Source organism: Branchiostoma belcheri, unplaced genomic scaffold (genome assembly GCF_001625305.1).
Source record: "Branchiostoma belcheri isolate BF01 breed outbred unplaced genomic scaffold, Haploidv18h27 scaffold89, whole genome shotgun sequence".
NCBI classification, from domain to species: domain Eukaryota; kingdom Metazoa; phylum Chordata; class Leptocardii; order Amphioxiformes; family Branchiostomatidae; genus Branchiostoma; species Branchiostoma belcheri.
The window spans coordinates 1,025,840-1,043,587 of NW_017804564.1; the positions used below are offsets into that span (position 1 = coordinate 1,025,840).

General features: G+C 42.5%; 3 protein-coding genes across 3 annotated transcripts; 2 read left to right on the forward strand and 1 right to left on the reverse strand.

The window, feature by feature from the left end:
- Positions 1-511: 511 nt before the first annotated feature.
- LOC109487486 lies at positions 512-3,936 on the forward strand (the record flags this gene model as incomplete). Its single annotated transcript, XM_019791474.1, has 6 exons — positions 512-725; positions 1,248-1,387; positions 1,884-2,044; positions 2,407-2,524; positions 2,660-2,779; positions 3,111-3,936. Coding segments are annotated over 6 exons (867 nt in total), but the record flags the coding sequence as incomplete, so codon positions are not given.
- Positions 3,937-4,021: 85 nt separating this feature from the next.
- Positions 4,022-9,764, reverse strand: LOC109487542 (actin-binding protein IPP-like). The gene is made up of 8 exons (XM_019791557.1): positions 9,622-9,764; positions 8,898-9,064; positions 8,214-8,320; positions 7,475-7,672; positions 6,451-7,165; positions 5,867-6,087; positions 5,234-5,339; positions 4,022-4,779 (listed from the first exon to the last, which is right to left on the reverse strand). The coding sequence occupies exons 1-8, from the start codon at positions 9,756-9,758 to the stop codon at positions 4,661-4,663; spliced, it is 1,770 nt and encodes a 589-aa protein (XP_019647116.1). The 5' UTR covers positions 9,759-9,764; the 3' UTR covers positions 4,022-4,660.
- A 251-nt stretch (positions 9,765-10,015) lies between these two features.
- Positions 10,016-17,678, forward strand: LOC109487517 (uncharacterized oxidoreductase YjmC-like). The gene is made up of 12 exons (XM_019791518.1): positions 10,016-10,180; positions 12,193-12,319; positions 12,910-13,098; positions 13,490-13,551; positions 13,893-13,946; positions 14,255-14,353; positions 14,756-14,821; positions 14,979-15,048; positions 15,302-15,420; positions 15,824-15,919; positions 16,685-16,795; positions 17,332-17,678. Exons 1-12 carry the CDS (start codon positions 10,136-10,138, stop codon positions 17,380-17,382), a joined length of 1,089 nt encoding a protein of 362 aa, XP_019647077.1. The 5' UTR covers positions 10,016-10,135; the 3' UTR covers positions 17,383-17,678.
- Positions 17,679-17,748: the final 70 nt, after the last annotated feature.

The following is a 17,748-nucleotide window of genomic DNA, read 5'->3' on the forward strand; positions in this document are numbered from 1 at the left end:
ATCTGGATCCTACAATGCATTTCTACTTACATACTAACGTACCAAATTTTTATGTTGTATTTGACTTTATTTTGCCACAGAAACTTTAAGGGGAAAGGTTATCAACCACTAACCACAGGCTCAATCCTCTTTACTGAGTCCTATTTTTGTGCCAAACTCCATACTGCCAATAGTAATTTATACACTAAGATGATTTTACTTCAAGAAAGACTCATTAAGAAAATATTACTTAAACGTAACTTAATCCATGGACAAAGTATTTTATTGCACACAGGAATTTTTTTTCTTTGAAGAAGAAGCAAGAAATACAATAGACAAATATCTCCTACTAAAGTTTCAAGTATTTTTTCACCATGCATCTGTCCAGCCCTGAAGACCAAACAGAAACTCCTATAGCAGAAGCACCACACTGCCAAGTCAAACGTGGCGAGCCTGTGGCGGGGAGGGGGGGGGGTCTCTCTCTTTCCCAGACTTGGTAGTGCTAGCTTCTAAAGTTTTATTTTTATTTTTAAATGTCTCCCCAGCGCTGAAGACCAAACAGAGACTATTGCAGCAGAAGCACCATGCAGCCAAGTCCAACGCGGGGAGCCTCTGTGTGGGGGGAGGGGTCTCGCTCTGGCCGCAGATGGACAACATGCGTCTGACCAGGCGGGAAACGGTCGCGCTGACCGCGTGGTGCGTCGGACTGGTCCTGGCGGTGCAGGCGATCTTCAGCTACCTGCATGGTGAGGGGCTCAAGGTCAACTCAAGGACAGGCTGACCTTGAATTGAATGACTGATAAAAAAATGGAAATAGGAATTATGTTAAGAAGAAGGGTGGAGAAAACTTGTCAAATAATTTCAACTTATTAACTAGCCTAATTACTAAACTGAGGGGATAGATGAAATAAGATGACAGAAAAACTTTTCAAGATTATGCAGATAGAAGATAGGATGTCTGTCCAGTGTACTGTTAATAGTGTTATTCATTCTCAGTGATAATCTTCAGTATGGCTACCAGTCTTTATGAGCCTCTGATGAGTCTGTGCTTTAAATGAGCCACATATGCAGTATTCCAGCCTAAGCAAGCCTGGTATATAACAGTCAAACCACTGTATAAAATAACCATAAACATCATTTCTTCCCATTAAATAAATCCTAAGAAAACAGTGATAAATTCACCAAAACAAGTTTTTCTATTCAAGAAAGAAATAATCTAAAGGCAAGCAATGTTCAAGTCTGATCCATGTCCACATACTTTGCTGCAGGTCATGTGATGAGGAAACTTCACGTCTTCACTGGTCGCCTGCGCCGTTTCCATGCCGACCACAGGCTGGAGGTCACCCGAGGTCAGCAGCAGTTTGACAGGTCTGTTCTCAGGTGGCACACAGACTACAGGAACCTCATGGTATTAGACTTCTTTTTTTTGCTCTAATTGTATTGTATTGTATAGTGGGCCGGCTACTTCCTCTTAGCAGCCAAGGGCTGAATTGTGAGGAGTTTACAATTATTGGGGCTTAATCGCATGAAAGGGTCTGGAGCAGCTGCCGCTTGGCGCTAATTCAGGTGACCTCAATACAACCCCAGGTATGGTCATCTGACTGTAAGGTTTGAACCACTCACACTGAGAAGGACCCCTACTCCTTTCAATAAGTGTGGTGGGATCTTTGTCCCATATATCCTAAGCTGAAGAACTAGATATAGAGCTGTCCTACTACTTTTCCTGCTGTCAACCCTTACGAGCTGTTCTTAAACTTTTTTATCTGTACAGGAATGGTCGATCAGCTTGAAAAATCTCTGTCCCTTGCAGGGGTCTACACAAAAAAGGCTAGGGTCAGCAGTTTTTTTATCTGTCGGGAAACAGGCCTAGCTGTTCTTAAATTTTTACACTTCTCCACCAACAGGAGTCTATAGAGCAGGACTTCCATGTGTCGGTGGGCGGGGCCCCTGTGCTGTTCCAGCTGTCCCTGTTGCTGTACCTGCTGTCCATCTGCACCCTGCTATACTACCTGGGGGACAACATGCTGTCCAAGAGCAAGCTCACACCCAGGAGGATCAAGCAGTGGTAGGGAATTCAACTCAACAATTTATTTCCATGTTTACCGGAGGAAAACATACTAGTATTGTTTTTGATCACTGACAGATACTTCTTCTTCCATTCCAAAGAAATAAGGTCAATGACCTGGACCAGATGTCTGTCACCATGGTAACTGGTGTTGGGTTACATCATGTTTCAAGTGCCATGCAGAACTGTGTTCAAGAGGGCCTGCATGGTCACCATATATATGAGTGTGTTTGAGTAAAAATAAAGAACAAAGCAGTAGCTCGTTAAGCTGGGCCATGTAACTTTGGGTAAACATAATGTATTTGCTTTGCAAATGTTACCTTTCTAGTATTCTTATTTGACTTGGTGTTGTGTGTATTTAGGGTGTCCCTGCTAGTAGTAACCAGTGTGTGGACGTTGCTTGGCCTGAAGCTGCTGACCACTGCCCAGCACCTGGAGTCAGCTGTGGAGATGACTGTGTACCAACTCAGTGAGGAACTGGTCAGTTCAATCCCCCTGTTCGTTACAGATAACTGTTTCTTTGACTTTGCACCTCGTAAAGAATATAATTGGAGAGTATTTGATTAATCTCCAAACATAACCATCAAAGAAATTTTCTTGCCTCCCTGCCTGCAGGGTGACCTAGTCCTGCTTGACCATGACTTGAGCAGGTACCACAGTGTCTTAAGGTACTGGCAGTACCGCTGTACCCCGCCTACCTCACCTGGTGTACTCAGCATCTTAGGAATCTTACAGGTGAGACTGATGTTTTAAAGGAACCTAGCCTCTACCAGGCTTTGGAAATATAGTTGGAAAGAGTACAAATTGGCCAAATAGAGAGATAACATGCCAAGGGACATTTTGCCGCAAAATGTACTCTCTAACAGACCAACTTCCTCGGCATGTTATCTCTTTATTTGTCCAATTTCTACTCTTTCCAGCCATCTCCCGAAGCCTAGTAGGGGCTATAAGGAACCACAGTGTCTTCAGGAATATTGGTGAAGGTGCATTTTCCAGTGAACATATTTTGTACCAAATTTCGAGAATTTTCTGCTGATGATGATTGTTGTTCCCTGTGATTTCCCAGGTGAGAGATGTGAACTACTACCTGCAGTACTACAGCTTACCTGTCCTCACTGCTCTCTGCACACCTGTGGTCAGACTGGTCCTCGCACTCAAACAAGTCTACAGTCCTGCTTAGGGTCTGAAACTGTGCAATGTACAGTCAAACTTGTCTAAGGTGACCACCCAAGGGATAGAAGAAAAAGCCACTTGTTGTACACACTGCCACATTGATCCAACCCAGCCAGTGCCATTTTACATTGTGCAAAGACTGTGACAGTCATGCTATTGAAATTAATGGCAAACTGGCAGAATCCATCAAGTTTCTAGTTACAAACTGTATACTAGTATCATGAAGTTAGTTTTTCAGCCACAAGCTTGAAAGTGATTGTTTGGGGTTGATTGTTTGAGGTTATTATAGGCAACAATCATTTGATGTACTTAGTTAAAAATTGTTAAATGTATATTAATCTTTACAACATATTTATATTTTGGTGTCATTGTAGATACTAGTAAGCCATTCTTGTATAGTCATATTTTATATACATTCCTCTGAGAGTCAGTCATATTCCTGTTAGTTTTGGTCATAATGACATTTTTTGCGTAATTTTTCTGAAGGTGCAAGCCATAATGGTGAATCATTTTGTTAGATAAAAGGCATTGCAATGGTGTGAAAGTTATTTATATGTAGCTACTTGAATTTCATATATTATGTAGTGTTTTTTTAAATTTAATGTAACTTATTTATCTGCTGACATCTTATAGTACACATCATATAATCATGTATTAATATTTTACGCAATCATATTCTAAAGATTCGAATACTTGAACAGTGTTATAATAAGTTTACTATAGACAGGTACATGTATATGGGTGAACATTGTTTTCTTCGTGTTATAAGTATGCATAGTAAAGAACAGTCAATAAGACAACATATATTTTACAAAAATAGTTTATTGCACTTTTAGCAGGCATGTTGAAGTGGTCATGGAAAGCTGGGCCATGTACAATTATACATGTATAAGAAAATTCTAAATAAACCAGAGTATCTCTTACTCCAGATTATTTCATAATTATATTAACTTTCATATTGCATAATTATATCATCTTTGTTACTGATGAGACATACATTGTACAGACCAGTTGATACCACATTTAAAGCTCACATTATTTTCAAACTCAGTGGCTTTAGACAGTCTTTTCATTGCACATATAGAATAGGGACGAAAAGGTAACATTTGCTACATGATGTAATCCAATACAGGGTGTCTCAGAAGCACCATTTACCATGGTGACAGACATCTGGTCCAGGTCATTGACCTTATGTGTTTGGAGAAGAAGAAGAAGAAACAGAGCAAAAACAATATGTTTTCATTCTGCAAAGGCAAACATAAATATTGCAGGTGTCAGTTCTCGGTTGTCATGGTGATCAGGTTGCCATGGTGATGAGGTTACCATGGTAATCAGGTTGCCATGGTGATACGATTGCCATGGTGATCGGGTTGCCGTGGTGATCGGGTTGCCGTGGTGACCAGGTTGCCATGGTGATCAGGTTGTCATGGTGATGAGGTGTGCTCAGGTGACAGCTGCAGCTGCCTCACACCTGCTGGTTGCCATGGTACCCAGCTGTAGCCAGGTGTCTGTTTCCGGGTCGTAGCACTCCACAGTGTTCAGCGTGACAGGTGCAGCATAACCTGTGGAAGGGAGAATAGTCATGAGTAAATGTTGAGACTAAGGTTTTTGATGTCACACCTAGCTTACTTCTTTTTTATCCTTTCCTTCATTTAATAAGTGTTAGGAAAGAACATTGCCAGGCTTCCTTGAGATACAAGCTATCACTTTACCACATTGTAGTTGCTTTGCACTGCACAATGTCTTTTTGGAAAACTTAGTATTGAAGTCACATGCTAGAAGTGAATGAATTATTATGATAAAGAAGACCTAAGGATCAGTAGGTGAGAGTATATCTAACTGACAGTGCAACGAGATGTGAGAAGTTTGATTACGTTAGTTGCTTGACATAACTGGTAAACTGCCTTTATTAGTTGTAACACCGGTTTTGAGCAGTAAGAACATTTTAGGTACATGTCATATATTAAGTTATAAATCCTTTCTTGGGCTGTTCCAAAACAAGTGCTTGTTCCTCACCCCTGGTGGATGTCCGTCCCCCCAGTACGTACAGCATATTGTTGATGGCGGCTACAGAGGCTCCAGCTCGAGCTGTGGACAGGGGGGCCACCTCACGCCACTTGTCCTGTGTGTGTGTGAGGGGAGGAATTACAGCTATGAGATAAAGAAATTTGGATCTACAATAAAGTGAAATACATTGTACATTACATACATACATACTAGTACTGTACATACCCGGGCTTTAATTATGGCTTACATGTACACTGTAAATGAAATAAAATGAAACACAATAAAATACAATTTTGCTACAGAGATGATTCAACTGCAGACTGATCCATGACTCTCTGGAACACATCCTACTGTATACATGTACAGCAACTAGAGTATGAAGTACACTGTAGTGAGTAACTTGTTTTATCCTCACCAAAGCTCAGAAAACACTGGACAAAAATGAGCCATACAGACCCCAGACTTTTCCTAAGTACAATTCATATTAGGCATTTTGTCGGTCTCGTAGGACCATGAAAATACTTCTTCAACATGTACTTTCGATTCAATTCAACGCTTTTCTTTGACTTTATTTTACTTATTCTATGTCTTATGCTTAGAACGACTAAGAAAGAATTAAGTTAGAAAACAAAATACACATACCTCGATGGGTGAGTACCTCTCCACAGTCCTGAGAGCCTCCTTCTGATCGTTCCACCCCCCCACGGCGTACAGACACCCCCCCAGCGTCCCCACCCCCACGTACGCCCGCCTCTCCTTCATGTCAGGCAGACGGGTCCAGTCCTGGGTCACGGGGTCGTAGAACTCTGCAGTTCTCAGCTCTGATCCCAGGTCACTCATACCTCCTACAACGTACAGGAAACCTGCGATGGAAGAATGAAAATTAAGATAACATTCGCAAAGCAAATGCATTATGTTTACCTTCGCATATGGTCTACTTTGTTAATTCTTACTCATTCATACATTTCATGTATATTATGACAATTGAGTATAAATCCCTCCTGCTATAAAATTGCGACATGATGTAACCCAACACTAGTTACCATGGTGACAGACGTCTGATTCAGGTCTTTGCTATTCAGGCTATTGGTTTGGAGGAGAAGAAGAGGAAACAGTGCAAAAACAATATGTTTTCCTTCTGTAAACAAAATACATTTTTTCCATCAATTTCTCCCAGGTCACTATATATCTAAAAAACACATGCAGAACCTCATGATAGTGCTTACCATCCATTTCTGTAACCCCCATACAGAACCTCAGGGTCTCCACCCGCCCTACGACCTCCCACCTCTTGACCTCGGGGTCATATCTCTCGATGGTGTTCCCGATCTCTGACCCGACCCAGCCGCCGATGGCGTAGATGGCGTCCTGCAGAACGCACACACCGAGTCCGCACCTTGGTACGGTCATCACGGACGGCAGAATCGTCCAGCGATTCACCGCCGGGTCAAAACATTCCACGTTATCGTAGATCAGCGAATCGCTTTCCCCGCCGACCGCGTAAACTTTCCCGTGTAGCACGGCGATCCCATGTCCGCTACGGCAGTAGTTTAGAGGTGGGAGAAAACTCCAGCGCTGGCTGAAGGAATCGTAACACTCGGCCATGTTGATTGTATGACTGTCGCTCCAACGTTCACCTGGAAGTCTCGTGTAACCGCCCGCCACGTAGAGAAACTTGCGAGCGTTCCGACGCGGTTTGGTGAAGCCAAAATTTTTCACAGGTCTCTGCGCGGGCCTGCCCGGCTTACAGATGATATTGTAGTCCTCAAACAACTTCTGTAACACAATCTGGAGACTTAGGTCTGTCAGGACGTGTTTCAGGTATTTGGAGAGACACTGGGGAGAAATGAGAGGGAACCGTACGGGAGACAGGATCTCGTAGACAAACCGTCGTCTCTTCGTGACGTCGTACATTATCCATGACATGGCACTGGTGAAGACCTGAAAGGAAGACAAACCTACTGTTGGTGTCACTTTAGTTAAAGTACATGATGTAAAATATTCAGACGTACAAAAAAATGCACGATGCACAAAATGACTTATAAAACTGGCAGATGTAACTAACTACATGTGTACAAAGTATCTACTGAAATACCAGCTCAGAGAGGAAATAGTCATGCCTTCAAGTACATGTACCAGAGTTATCAACCAAGGATTTAGGTGTTCAAAACTTGTAGGGTGTAACTTGCTGCTACCAAGCCAGTATAGGAATTACTAATGGTAACCGAATACAGTCAGGCTAATACAGACCTGATACTCGTTTTCCACATGCAGATCCTCGCTGGACAGCAGCTCTGCCAGAAGTTCCTTGGAGACGTTGAAGAACTCGTCCTCCCTGCTGACCTGTGTGAAGTGGGACTGGATGTATGTCAGGCTGGCCGAGCACAGGTCCTGACAGGCGTGAGCCTCCGCATACATGTAGATCCCCAGGGCATTGGACGGATGGAGCTATGAGTAAACAAACAAACAAACAAACAGGTTTCCTCGGTGAAGATAAAAAGATATGCCAAAAAACTATCATCCTTGTCTTGAATATGTAACTTTTGTTTCCTTTTGGACAGTTATTTGCATATCTATCAATAGTTCGTACCTATAAAGTTTAACCTGCTTTTCTCCAGTGTCACCGACGAAAGGTAGTAGATGCCACCTGAAACGTCTGACCGTTTCCAAAATCATATTCAGTTGCTTGACTAATTGTTTTTTGGCAAAACAAACAGTTTTTTTTACCCGGGTACAAGTAGGTACAGGTCTGGATCTGAACGTTTGATGCACCTGTACCTAGTGTTCTAGCTAGCCTTAATTGTTTTCCTCAATCTTGTGCGGCATAACACTATGTTAAGTGCTGAAAATGTTGAAAGCTTGACCCTCTGAAATACTTATTTCCTGCATTTTGAGGTGCAAAATTTAGCTGGTTCTAGCCTGGTAGGCTAAGCTAGCTTCATGACATCTCTTTTCATATAACCCACGAAAAGAGTGTTACGTTGTTTACCTGTGATTGGAGAAAGCTGGTGCAGGCAGTGATGACATCGGGCAGCTGAAACATGTCGGCCGCTGCCAGCAGGTCCTGAACATTGCCCACACTCACGCCTATGGAACCTGTGGGAGGTTTGAACATGTGTCATCTGTCCTCTCAATCAACCAGTCAAAATCTAAACAATCAACTAACTTCAACCAACTAACTACACAATAAACCAACTATTCAACTCTCAAATCAACTTACTAGTACCAATCAACAAGTAACCAACTAACTAATCAGCTAACCAGCAAATGAATTAACCAAGTAATCAACTGCCCATTCACCTTAGTTGCTAACCAATCAACCAGCTCACCAACTAACTAATCAACTAAACAACCACCAAATAAATCAAGCAATCTACCAACTAGCAACCAACCATTCAACTTGCTAACCAATTAACCAGCTAACAAATCAACCAACTAACCAATGAACTAACCAGCCTTCCAGCAAGCTTCCAGTCAATCAACAGACACACCTACCAATACTACTATCCATTCCGTTAGGACTGGAATTCCAGAGCTAAATCTTGACTCGGCACTCGTTTTCCAGTGCTAAACTCCACTCAGTACTCGGGTGCCAGTACTCGGAGGCCGTTCACCACTGGATAGCAAGTGTCGAACAACCTATGTGCACTGTGCTCATTGACTCTTTGCTAACCTGTGTACATGAAGTCCAGCAGCATGTTGAACACGTCTGGTTCCACCGCGTGCAGCTGCACCTGTCCTCGGCCCGCCTCGCTCATCCCCCCGCCCAGCATCGCCGCGAAGTACGGGGAACACGCCGCCACCACCGCGCGGTGCACGGCGAACACACAGCTGCCCACGCTGGAAATAAAGTAGGAGAGTTGCTACAAGTTAAGACTGACAGACACACCAGCTAACCAATACCCCAAATAAGTAACATGTTGTTTGTTTGTTTGTTTGTTTGTTTGTTCACTCGGCGAATACCGAGCTACCCACGCTGGAAACAATTTGAAGAAAAAGGTCTTTCCACTCCTTGCGGAGCATTGGGGGGGTGCCAATCTTCATTTCTGTAGCCCTTGGGCCACACAGTGAAAATAATTTGAAAAAAACTTTTCAAAAACAATTTTTTTGGTGAAAAATTATTCTGGAGCAAACGATGGTGGAGTACTGTGGACATAAATATTTTTGTCAGTTCGCTCAATTTCTTGCCGAAATGAAATTAGGAGACACCGTTAAAAGAAAATTTGGAGAAGATTCTCGATCAAACCATATATTCAACCTTCTTGATCAAACGATAGCGGCGTACAATCATCTGTAGATGTGACATATATAAAATTTTCGAGTTTCATAATTTTTGGCTGTGTATATTTTGCCCAGATGTCAGTGCCTTTTGCAAGAAATAGACAACTGTCTGCTACCTGAATTCCACGTCGCAGAATTCCCGCTGTCCCCGTAGCTTGTTGAGGTGGCCTAGGACGTTTTTGGAGTGCCAGTCGGCGTGGAAATGTAGAGTTTCTTCGGCGGAGACGCCTCTACCGCTATCAGCGTCCGCCATTGTTGTCATCTTCTGACAATCTGGAAATGGACTAGTCCATTCTACAAAAGGGATGTAATCTTTATAAATATATATTTTAAACCCTATATTTACGGTAAATGTAATGCATGTTGCAAATGTAGTATTTAACATAATACAACTAAACGTAATAAAGAAGTTAAGTCGACATATGTTGTAAAATGTGTAATATCAGCTTTATGTGTTTATGTGGATTCCCCTAAAAACAATGGCACAGTCATATTTAGGTCAAAGGTGATGGCACGTGAGGTCATTGAACTTTTGAACTTTGAGCACTTGCTTCTGCAGGAAGAGTTGCTCAAGAATCTTCTCTTCTCAAACTTCTTTAAGTGCCCAGCTGAACGTCTTTAAGTCTCACCATGGCAGCAGCAAGTGCCGTGGCTCACATAGTGCCTAAGCAGGAGGTATTGTTGTTGTTATTGTTGCTGTGTTGTCCTGTGCTTTACGTCTACTTTTTTTGGGGAGCTAGACGTGGTCTCTAACTATTGGTGCCTCTCATGGTGCTTTGTTTGTTGTAGCTAGCTGTTCTCGCTTGTGCTGTAATGCTTTGCACATGTATGTTTCGGAGATTTTATTAAATTCAATGCTATTCAATGATATTTGATGCTATTTAATGTTACTTTATATATATATACATGTATAACTTTATTGCGCAACAGATATCCAGGGTAAAAAGTATGGCACCAACTACATTTTCATAAGACTAACCTAATACAAAAGTGGGTGCCTAGGGCCTAGGAAAATAAATGTTGTGTTTCCTGTTTCCCGACCGACCCTAAAAAAAACCGCCGACCCTAGCCTTATTTTTGTGTGGACCCCTCCATATTGCTGAACCAAAACATTTTGCACGACGCTACCGAGAGAATCGCTGTCATTGGTGGAACATCGGGCGCCCCGCTAGCGTTTTGAAGTCGCGTAAACAACGCTAATAATTTGTCTGATTTGTTTGTAAAACAAAGCCATCGACTCCGAAAATAAGTTTAAAAGCCGATACATTTACGAACTAATCCCCTACCGTACTGCACCATCAGCATGCGGCGGCCGCAAAAATTCGGCAACGCGAAAGAAAAATGTCTGGTCCATGATAGCAGTATTTCTCATAAAAATAATTTATATGATTTATTTTTCCCCCTTTGTCGGTCTTTTAGTCCCAAAACGTCTAAAAAAGCGGAAATTTGCCCATAAAACCGGACGAGGAAAGGTAGCTATCGACGTAAACAAATTATAAGCACATGGCGAAAATCAGCAAAATCGGCAACGGGACAGAAAAATGCCTGGTCCATTTATCGATATTTACCATGAAAATGTCGTCTGTGGTGTATTTTTCCTCTGATGTGAGTTTTTAGGTCGCAAAACCTCTAAAAAAGCAGAAATTTGCCCACGAAAACGGACTGGCAAGGCATGGGGGAGGGCGCTGTTGACGCCTGCATGACCCCCAAAGGTTGAAGGTCATAGGGCACGTCCATTGCGCAATAACCTTAAATCGCCGATTTAGCTAATTTTTTGGGGTTTCAAATTGATACAATCACACTATCGATTTTTAGGCAAACAAAGGGATAGAAACCAATTAAAATTTTGTGCAGATTAATTTTTTTTTCTTTAGAATTCTTTTTTGTTTCTTTTTTTCTCCCAAATCCCTGGGAGAACCCTGAAAACCTGTAGACTTGAATCAGGACCTGCTGAATCTGAATTTAGCCCTGCAAGGGCTAGGGACATCTGTTAAGTTCTTCGAGCTGATCGACCATTTTTCATCATGTTCTGCTTAGGCCACACCAAGTAAATTTTATGGATGACGTCCGCGCGCGCATTGATTTTGGCCTGTTCCAGAAAAAAAGAAATTCCGCTTCCTGTAACTATGACCAAAGAGTCACGACAGTGCCGCAAATAGTCAGATTGACGTGAAACCCGTAACGCGAAAACAGGATAGGACGACAACTGCTATTCCACCTGATTTATTGCTGTTTTGATGATGAATAAAAGACTTCTTGCTTGTTACACTGTGTCACCTCATTCAATTTGTGTCCTAACATTTGTCATCTCTTAGTATATTTCTAATCTAGGCATCTTGTTTTTTAGGGCCCTTCTTGTTTTTTTCTCGCCCTCTCGCATTAGATTTAGGGTCTCCAAAGGACGTCATCCATAAAATTTACTTGGTGTAGCCTTATATAAACACAGCAATCAGCAAAGTCTAAAAAAAAATAAAAAATAAAAATAAAATAAGATAATCCCTACCTACCGACCCTAATTTTTTCTGTACTGAAACAGGAAACACAACATTTTTTTTCCTTGGCCTATGAGATAGGTATCAACTTACACAATCGTTGGAGGAGTTTCTAATATCTATACAATATAATCCTTATGTATTGCATATAGGGGTTGTCACAAGTCAATATGTATTTACATTTTCTATGTTTAGGTGGTAGCGTTTGTTGAGCGGTGTATGGGGTCAGTGGGAACACCGGCTGCCCACGCCACGGCTCTGGCCCAGGCCCTGATGACAGCTGACTACAGAGGACACTTCAGTCACGGGCTCAACAGGCTAGGTATGTGGTACAAGCTCTGTGACAGTTCAGCTTCTATAGCTACTTTGGCTTGGAAATCCTACAGAAGACTGGAGTTTATGTCAGTATGGGAATTGCGACCAGCCCCTTGCCACGCCCCCTTCTGTGTGTGTTGTAGTGGTTAGTGTCCCCTCTTCTGTATTGCAAGGGTTTTACAGGGGCACCAATCCCGGCGTAGGCTTGCCCTCGGTATTCAGCTGTATCCTGCTTTTTGTGTGCATAGATTAGTTGTGTCGTAAGATAATGAAACGACTAGGGCCCGGGCTAGTAGAACTAGAAGCATGAAATCTGCTGGCTCCCAGGAATCGAACCTGGGCCGCCAGCTCAGCTCATGAACCCAACACCTTACCACTAGCCTAAAAGGTCTGGACCTGTTAGGTAAGTTTGTAGTACTTGAACCAAACCAGTGTAACAACAAGGACGTTCTACAGTTGAACATCCTTGGTTACAAGAAGTTAAATGGGCTGAACTGGTGAAGTCTGCCATCTCTGAATGTCAACTGGAAACTCAAAGACAATGTTACACAAAATAAGTGATACTGAAACCTAAATACTGATTAACTTTTCCTTCAGACATGTACGTTCAGGATATCCGGTCTGGTATGACTGTGAAGGATGGAGAGCCCACGGTGGTGAACGAGCGGGCTGGGACGGCGTTCGTGAACGGGAACAACCTCCTCGGGCCGGTGGTGTCAAATTTCTGCATGGACCTCGCCATGAGGAAGGCAAAGGATGCTGGGATAGGATGGGTTGTAGCTTGTGGTAATACATACATATATGTTGATCCCCAAACTCCGTTGGCCTTTAGTCTGCTGGGTGCCAGCCTCCAAAGTTTTTGCCCGCTCCCTAATGTTGCTGGGCAAAAACTACAGAGGATGGCGCTCAGGCTAGTTGGCCTTGTAGCTGAAGAGATATCCTTTTGTTCCATATGTGCAGTTATTTTCCTTGAAGTTCCGAACTATACTCCAGCAGCTTCGAATAGAAATAGGGGTTACCCCAGCTGGGGTGTGCCCCCTAGAAGAGCTAATAAGCATCTAGGACAAAGTGAAGAATATTAGCAAGACAGTAAACCTGTAGGAAGTATGTTACTTTTAAGTATTTTGATACATTGTAGGTGTGACATTTTCCTGTGTTTTAAACTTTTATGTTGTAGGATCGAACCATTACAGCATTGCGGGGTACTACAGTCTGAAGGCTTGTGACCAAGGCTTGGTGGTACGGTCCAAAATATTATGATATCTGTATCTAATATCTTTTATTAAATATGCAATATATGGATTACATTTCTGACTGAATACTTATAGAATCATGAATCTTAAAATATGTGACACTGGACGAAATAGGTTCGGATACACTCATATCACGCCCCGTATCTTTCCGTATTTCCTTACAAATACATGTACGAGCATATACAAGCAGATGCAACAGAATCTGGACACATAAAATATAGAATACAGAAAGATACGGGGCATATCTGAACCTATTTCATCCTGTGTGAGTCTTTGTGTTTTTAATACTCCCAGAATGTAAAAGTTTGTGATGTATGTTTTATGCAGGGCATGTCATTCACCAACACATCCCCACTGGTGGTGCCAACAAGAGCCAGGAAGGTAGGACAGTTAGTTATGACTTCTACATTTATCAAATTTGTGTCCGAACCTAGATCTGAATCACTTGCAGAAGAATGTCAACAGAATGTAGTTTGCCAGCACGAAAGCTGGATGTTCTATGGTTTCTCTTCAATGACCAATGTTGTATCAGAATGTCACCTGTTGCAAGTGATATTTCTTTACGATACAACACTTGAACACTATATGGGATGACATCTTAAAGTATTATTACGTGAACACAATCTTCAAACAAGATGATGTGCTGCCTGGTGGTGCTGGTTATATGACTTGAGGTTGTGTTTTCCCAGGCCACCCTGGGTACCAACCCCATCTCTGTAGCAGCTCCAGGGAAGGCGGGAGACAGTTTTGTGCTGGACATGGCGACCTCCACGTGTGCCCTTGGGAAGGTGGGTTTCACATGACTGACAGCTGTCAATCACAATGAGCGAGATGCCCAAGATAGGGTTTTGCTCAGTATTTATAGAATAGAATAGAACAATTTAGCAGTCTGTAAAATGTTCCTGACGTAAACTTGACTATAGTTAGAGCTACCAAAACTCAAACACATTCACATACATGTATATGGTGACAGAAGTCTAAATCCCTCCAACTATAAAATTGCAACATGATGTAATCCAACACCAGTTACCATGGTCACAGACAGTCTGACTCAGGTCATTGACCAGGTCAGAGGTCAGTGTTTGGAACAGAAGAGAAACAGAGCAAAAACAATATGTTTTCCTTTGTTAAACATGATAAAGAGAAAGTACATGTCCTCATGGTGTGACATGTTTCTATTTTCCCCCCAGATTGAGCTGCATGACAGGAAAGAGCTGCCCATCCCCACCAGCTGGGGAGTGGACTCTGCCGGCAGGGTAACTTACCATCTTTCTACATGCATTCAGGATGTTCTATTGTAAAATGGGGGGGAGGGATTTACTTTCATGTTCTTTCTTTTCAATGAGAGATAAATAAATTACTTCTTTTTCAATGATCAAGCTAATTGAGCAAAAATTCCCCCTTTATCTGCAGGAATCGACTGACCCAAAGCCTGTGTTGGAGGGCGGGGGTCTGATGGCGCTGGGAGGGTCAGAGGTCACAGGTTCGTAACCTCACAGTTAATCATCAATGAAAAATCGTTACCTTGATGCAAGGTCGAGAGTTTGAGGTTGACCACGAGAGTTTGAGGCTTGTATTTGACCTTGAGTATGTTTGACCTTGAGTGTGTTTGACCTTGAGTATATTTGACCTTAAGTATGTTTGACCTTGAGTATATTTGACCTTGAGTATGTTTTACCTTGAGTATGTTTGACCTTGAGTATGTTTGACCTTGAGTAAGTTTGACCTTCCCACAGGAGGATACAAGGGTTACGGGCTGGCCATGATGGTGGAACTGTTCTGTGGAATCCTGAGCGGCGGGGCTTACGGGCCGAACGTACGCAAGTGGAAGACTAATGACAGGGTCGCCAACCTGGTAAGATTTGGTCTTCTGTAGGTCCCCTTGGTTGTCCATCGTTGTCGATGAAGACTTCTGTATGGGTATTGATATTTGCTGTGCCCAAGAACCACAGGACAGAGGCAAATAGCGAGCTACCATCAAGCCCCAGCATCAGAGTGCAAGCATGTCTAACCCTCAGTTATGGAGAACAATAGACGAAAAACGATATCGAGAGAGATGTGCAACCATTATGGAACTGAGAGGTTATCTAGTGCTGTCCTTGGTGCTGAAATGGCTATGGTTATGAAACACATGACTGGCCCTGTCCCTGGTGCTGAAAGTGTAATCCTTTCCTCACTTTTCATGACTGGCTGCAGAATGTACTGCCTATAACAGAGAAAGTTGAGTCCTTTCCTCACTTCTCTACTACCTTCTCCAGGGCCAGTGTTTTGTGGCCATCGACCCAGAGGCCTTTGCTCCTGGGTTCCAGGATCGAATGCAGGACCTGATGGACCATTGTAGGAACTTGGAGCCGGTAAGACCGCTGGACTTGCATCACGTTTTTGTGTAGACCATGGACAGTGCTAGTGTGGTTCTCTATACCAGACTAACTATGCTGGCTATATATAGGAAAATATTTGTCAGGGTAGTTTGGTCGCCTTGGGGTTTGACTGGCTGTGGATGGAAAGAACCAACCTCCTGCGGACTGACTCCCCTGGACAATTTTACTCTCCTTGTTGCCAACTTCTATGATCCGTATTCCCATAGAAAGTTGCTAACAGTGTGGCATGTGCATGTGTAGAGAGACTTTAACTTTTGTGAGATGATATGAGTGACATTGTTAACAGAAACATGTAAACTTGTTAATTGACAGCTGTCATATGTTTCAGGCTGAAGGAGAGACTGAGGTGATTCTGTGTCTGTATCTGTATAGCTGATATAACCTTCGGCGTAACACACCAGCTTCGCAGGCACGCGGCGCGGCGGCAGTTGGCTACATTACACCGATCGACTTGTTACACCTAACCCTTGGACATCTAATTCTATACATTGTTTAAAGCTATCCAATGATAATGCCCCTACTGTACTTGGTGACAGGGAGTTCCACACTGCGATAGTTCTAGGAAAGATTGAGTTTTTGAACACCTCAATCCTTGGTTGATAACTTTGGTACTTGAAAGCATGGCTATTTCTTGTTCTTATCTGGGCTGGCATTAGGTACTTAGTAGGTGGGCTGGTCTAAGGTACTTAGATTGATTGATTAATTGATGGATTGATTGACATCTGTCATATGTTCCAGGCTGAAGGAGAGACGGAGGTGCTGGTAGCAGGAGACCCTGAGAGGAAACACATGTCCATGTGTGACGACCAGGGGGGTATCCCATATCACGTCAACCAGTTCACTCACTTGGTGAGTTCAAGGGGAGGGTATCTTAGGGGGGTACTTTATGATTGCAGGTGCCTCCTGCCTACCTGCCTATTGTAGGTGTGGGTGCCTCACAGGGGAGTGAAAAGGTAAAGTTAGTCCCATAGCCTTTTTCAGGCTGTAGTCAGGTACCCATTTTACACCTGGGTGGAGTGAGGAATTTAGTAATGTGAAGTGCCTTTCCCAAGGGCAAAAGATCGGTGACAGGGTAGGATTCGAACCCAGGACCTCTTGGCCCTGAGCCTAATATGCTAATATTAACCAGACAATGGATTTAGTAAGTTACAGTACAGGGGTGTGATTACGAAGAGTATGTCTCTACCTTTTCTAACCCTTTACTAGTAACTGAATCAGAATCTAGAATAATGTACACAGGGTGATACGTTTTTCTGATGGAAAATTCTCTATCATTTTAATCTCAAATCTGCCTATTTATACATGCACTGTGAAAAAATAGAAAAAAGAAAACCCTGGTAATGAAACTGATTTTGAAGTCAATAATTTCTTCCTTCCCTCTGCAGCAAAACCTGGCTAAGCAGCTTGAGGTGGAGCCGCTGAAGGAGAAAAACTGATCAGCTGAAAGACAGTGAAACAATGCTGTGCAATAATTATGGTCTACTCTACTCACAAGTTTTTATATCAGTCATAATTTCTTATATGCACAAATCTTAACAAAAATCCTCTAATGAATTGAGTTTCTATTGAAACTGTGGATAATGTATAATTTGAAATTTATTAGTAAATGGCAAACAGGTATTTACTGGATTGAACTGGATTGAAACTGTTAAACAATCATGACTTATAATGTTTTGGGATTTTAAGGAAAATATTTTATGGAATAAAACCTCATCACAAATGAATTTATTACCAGTATGTTTTTATTTTGCTTGTAACCATGGCATCATAGTGCCAAGCAGAGATAAGTCTTGCTCTTTCAC

Coding starts and splice junctions, on each gene's coding strand:
- LOC109487517 (XM_019791518.1), top strand. CDS start 10,136: ATGGCAGCAGCAAGTGCCGTGGCTCACATAGTGCCTAAGCAGGAG. Junction 15,049..15,301: donor GGGAGGGTCAGAGGTCACAG/GTTCGTAACCTC, acceptor ACCTTCCCACAG/GAGGATACAAGGGTTACGGG. Junction 15,421..15,823: donor ATGACAGGGTCGCCAACCTG/GTAAGATTTGGT, acceptor TACCTTCTCCAG/GGCCAGTGTTTTGTGGCCAT.
- LOC109487542 (XM_019791557.1), bottom strand. CDS start 9,758: ATGGCGGACGCTGATAGCGGTAGAGGCGTCTCCGCCGAAGAAACTCTA. Junction 7,166..7,474: donor ATGTGGAAAACGAGTATCAG/GTCTGTATTAGC, acceptor TCTTCCTTTCAG/GTCTTCACCAGTGCCATGTC. Junction 6,088..6,450: donor GGGGGTTACAGAAATGGATG/GTAAGCACTATC, acceptor CTTCCATCGCAG/GTTTCCTGTACGTTGTAGGA.